We start from the raw sequence: 2,845 nt of genomic DNA, 5'->3' as shown, positions 1-2,845 counted from the left end.
AATGAATTTTTTTGGTTAAATTTGTTTTGAAAAATGATAAAATTTATCAACGTAATACGAATGTTTCTGAATTTATTTTAAAGACATAGAAAAAAACAAATTTGGCCTATCGACTAATACCTGTTTAATGCATTTATTATTTAAATTTGTTTAAAAAGTAATAAAATTGATCAAAATGTATAAATTTTTTTGAAGTCATCATGAACTACCTAATTAAAAAGGTTGACATGGAAGAAACGTATTTTTCTGTAGAAAATGCCTGATTGGTGCATTTGTTCATTGAATTTGTTTAAACAAATAATAAAAATTATCAACTTATTATGCCTGCTGCTGAAATTATCATAAATTTCCCAACTGAAAAGACTGGCATTAAAAACAGAATTTTTTTGCTCACAAATGCCCGAATAATGAATTTGTTTATTAAATTTGTTAAATAAGATCATAAAATTACTCTAAGAATTATGAATTTTACTAAAATTATCATAAAGTTCTTAATAAAAAAGAACGAGATCGAAAAAAACGAATTTGTCTGTCTATATATGCCTGATTACTGCATTTGTTCATTAAATTTGTTTATAATATAAACAATTATAATCTTAGGAGAAACTTAAAAAATATAATACTGGTTCCATTTAAATTTCTTGCAATATAATTTGAAAAAACGTATAATTATGAAAAATCGTACAAAACATTTCGTTAACAAATAATCGATAATTCAAATTTTTATCGCATACAAAATAATAAAAAATTCGATTTCACGGCCAAATTATGCAAGGTTCGAAAAAAATTAATAAACGAAAGTTGTTTCCTGAAAAAAATACAAATAAATACTGCAAGATTCAAAAGAGGCAAGCTGTAGACTCGCTCAAACTTGCGAGCGAAGCAAGCCGGGCGCGAAGCGCGCGATGAGAGTGTGCCCGCGAAGCATGGCACATTTTTTTTTACAAATTTTACTTTTTGGTTGAAAATCAATTTTGTTGTTGTTAAAAAATCATATTTCTGGGCTAAAAATTGTACTGTTTTGTAAATAATTTGTTCTTTTGACTAAATATTCTTTTGTATACAGTTTACGGGTACTTGGTACGAGGTGCAAAAAATTTTCCCATTACTTGAAAATTCAAGAAATTGCGTTGCTGCCAAATATTCACGGAATCCGGATGATTCAATAAATGTTGTCCTCGGACGAGTTGACGAAGTGTAAGTAAAATAGTAAACAATTTTTCCGGAACTTGGACAAATTCTTTATTATTTGGAAAATTAGTTTATTCCATTTAATTAGTTTATAAAAAATTCGCAGAAAAAACTGACGGTACGAAACTTTAGGGGTTATTGGTGAGTCAGGTGAACGCGAGGTAAGGATTCCAATCAGAGGTAAACTTTCCGCGAATCGCAGATGTCTCCAACCGGCTCAGCCAGAGGCAGCAAGTTACGGGCCTGCATTCACTGAAAGTTTACCTCAGTTGGGGGTAATCAGCTGACTAATACCCCGTCTGCACGAAACCCTGCGACGTTTCGAACGAGAGTTTAAATTCCTTGCTAAGATATTTGTTTTGACGTATATTTTTTATATTGCTGGGTTGTGCCACATTATGTTACTTTTTATTATTTTTAGAACCAAAAAACCGAAACGATTGCAAGGCCTGATCACAAACGTTGGTTCAATTAAAGTAGCGAATTTGATGGTCAAGATTCCACTGAGAACTACTCAATTATTTAAAATAATTGACATCGACTATAAAAACTATTTTGTCGCTTTCTCTTGCTCTGATCGGTAAGATAAAAAAGAAGAAACTGAGAGTATGGAACGTTTCGTATATTTTCCCAAGCAGTATGATAATTATCTAACAGCTCCTAACTGAGGTAGAATTTCCGCGGAAAGTTTACCTCAGTTTGATGTACCCTCCTTGACTAATTATCTGCAACATTTCGTAATCTCGGTTTTTTCTTTAAATAGGCTAATTGATAGTTATATTCAAAAAGGGGTGACATCGTGAAGCATCCTTTAAATATTAATTTTTTCTATTTTTTTCCTTGAATTACTTACACAAAACTATGAATGAAGACGATTATTTATTTTCAGTTTAAGTGCTGTTTGGATTTTTGCAAAAAAACAAGTTTTGGATGATTCATACCTCCAAAAGGCTTACGCAACACTAGCCATTTATCCGACGTTGAAACCATCTTTGTTCAAAGCCACGAATCAAACAAACTGCCCACAGATTATCTAAAGCCTGAAATGAAAATATTATTGAATTTTAATTACTAGACTATTATACAAGCGCGCATGCGCGCAAAACTTTTGTATTTATTTTTATGATTTACCTAATTTCATGATAAATATTTCTTTAAGACTACTACTTAGATTCATGCCAAAATTAGATTCTGAAATAATATTTTTAGTAAGTCCATGTAAGGTAGCATTATTTTATTTGCAATTAGTACTATAAACAATAAAGGACAAGTAATCAATTAAACATGATTTTTAAATTCATTTCGATTGATCCCGAGTTCAGTTTGATTGTTTAAAATGCTACAGGTTTTCATTGAAAATAAAGTATACTTATTTTTGTCTTCAAATAGCCTTGGACGATGTTTGTCACCACTAAAATCCGAAACTACTTAACCGATCTTGATGAAATTTTGTATACTGCATGTAATTTGGTTCAACTTGAAGGATAGGGTACTTTTTATCTCATTTAATTACCTCAGTATTTTTGTATTGCAAATGCAATGTTTTTATTTGTGTACTCCATAATTGTCTAACAGATGTTGGTGTAAGTTAGTTTGTCGCCTGACAATTCAAAATTTTACGTTATCTAGGTTAGGTTAGCAGCCAATTGATGGC

General features: G+C 30.8%; 1 protein-coding gene across 1 annotated transcript in view; it reads right to left on the bottom strand.

Moving 5' to 3' along the window:
- Positions 1-2,224: 2,224 nt before the first annotated feature.
- Positions 2,225-2,845, bottom strand: part of LOC117170783 (apolipoprotein D-like) — a 19,257-nt gene continuing 18,636 nt past the window's right edge. The window contains exon 5 of the mRNA XM_033357821.1: positions 2,225-2,231. Within this exon, the coding sequence (XP_033213712.1) occupies positions 2,225-2,231 (7 nt within the window). The remainder of the gene's footprint in view (positions 2,232-2,845) is intronic.

The sequence above is a fragment of the Belonocnema kinseyi genome, chromosome 4 (genome assembly GCF_010883055.1).
Source record: "Belonocnema kinseyi isolate 2016_QV_RU_SX_M_011 chromosome 4, B_treatae_v1, whole genome shotgun sequence".
Classification (NCBI taxonomy): Eukaryota; Metazoa; Arthropoda; class Insecta; order Hymenoptera; family Cynipidae; genus Belonocnema; species Belonocnema kinseyi.
Note: the sequence above shows the minus strand (reverse complement) of the source record. Positions and strands in the feature narration are given on the sequence as shown.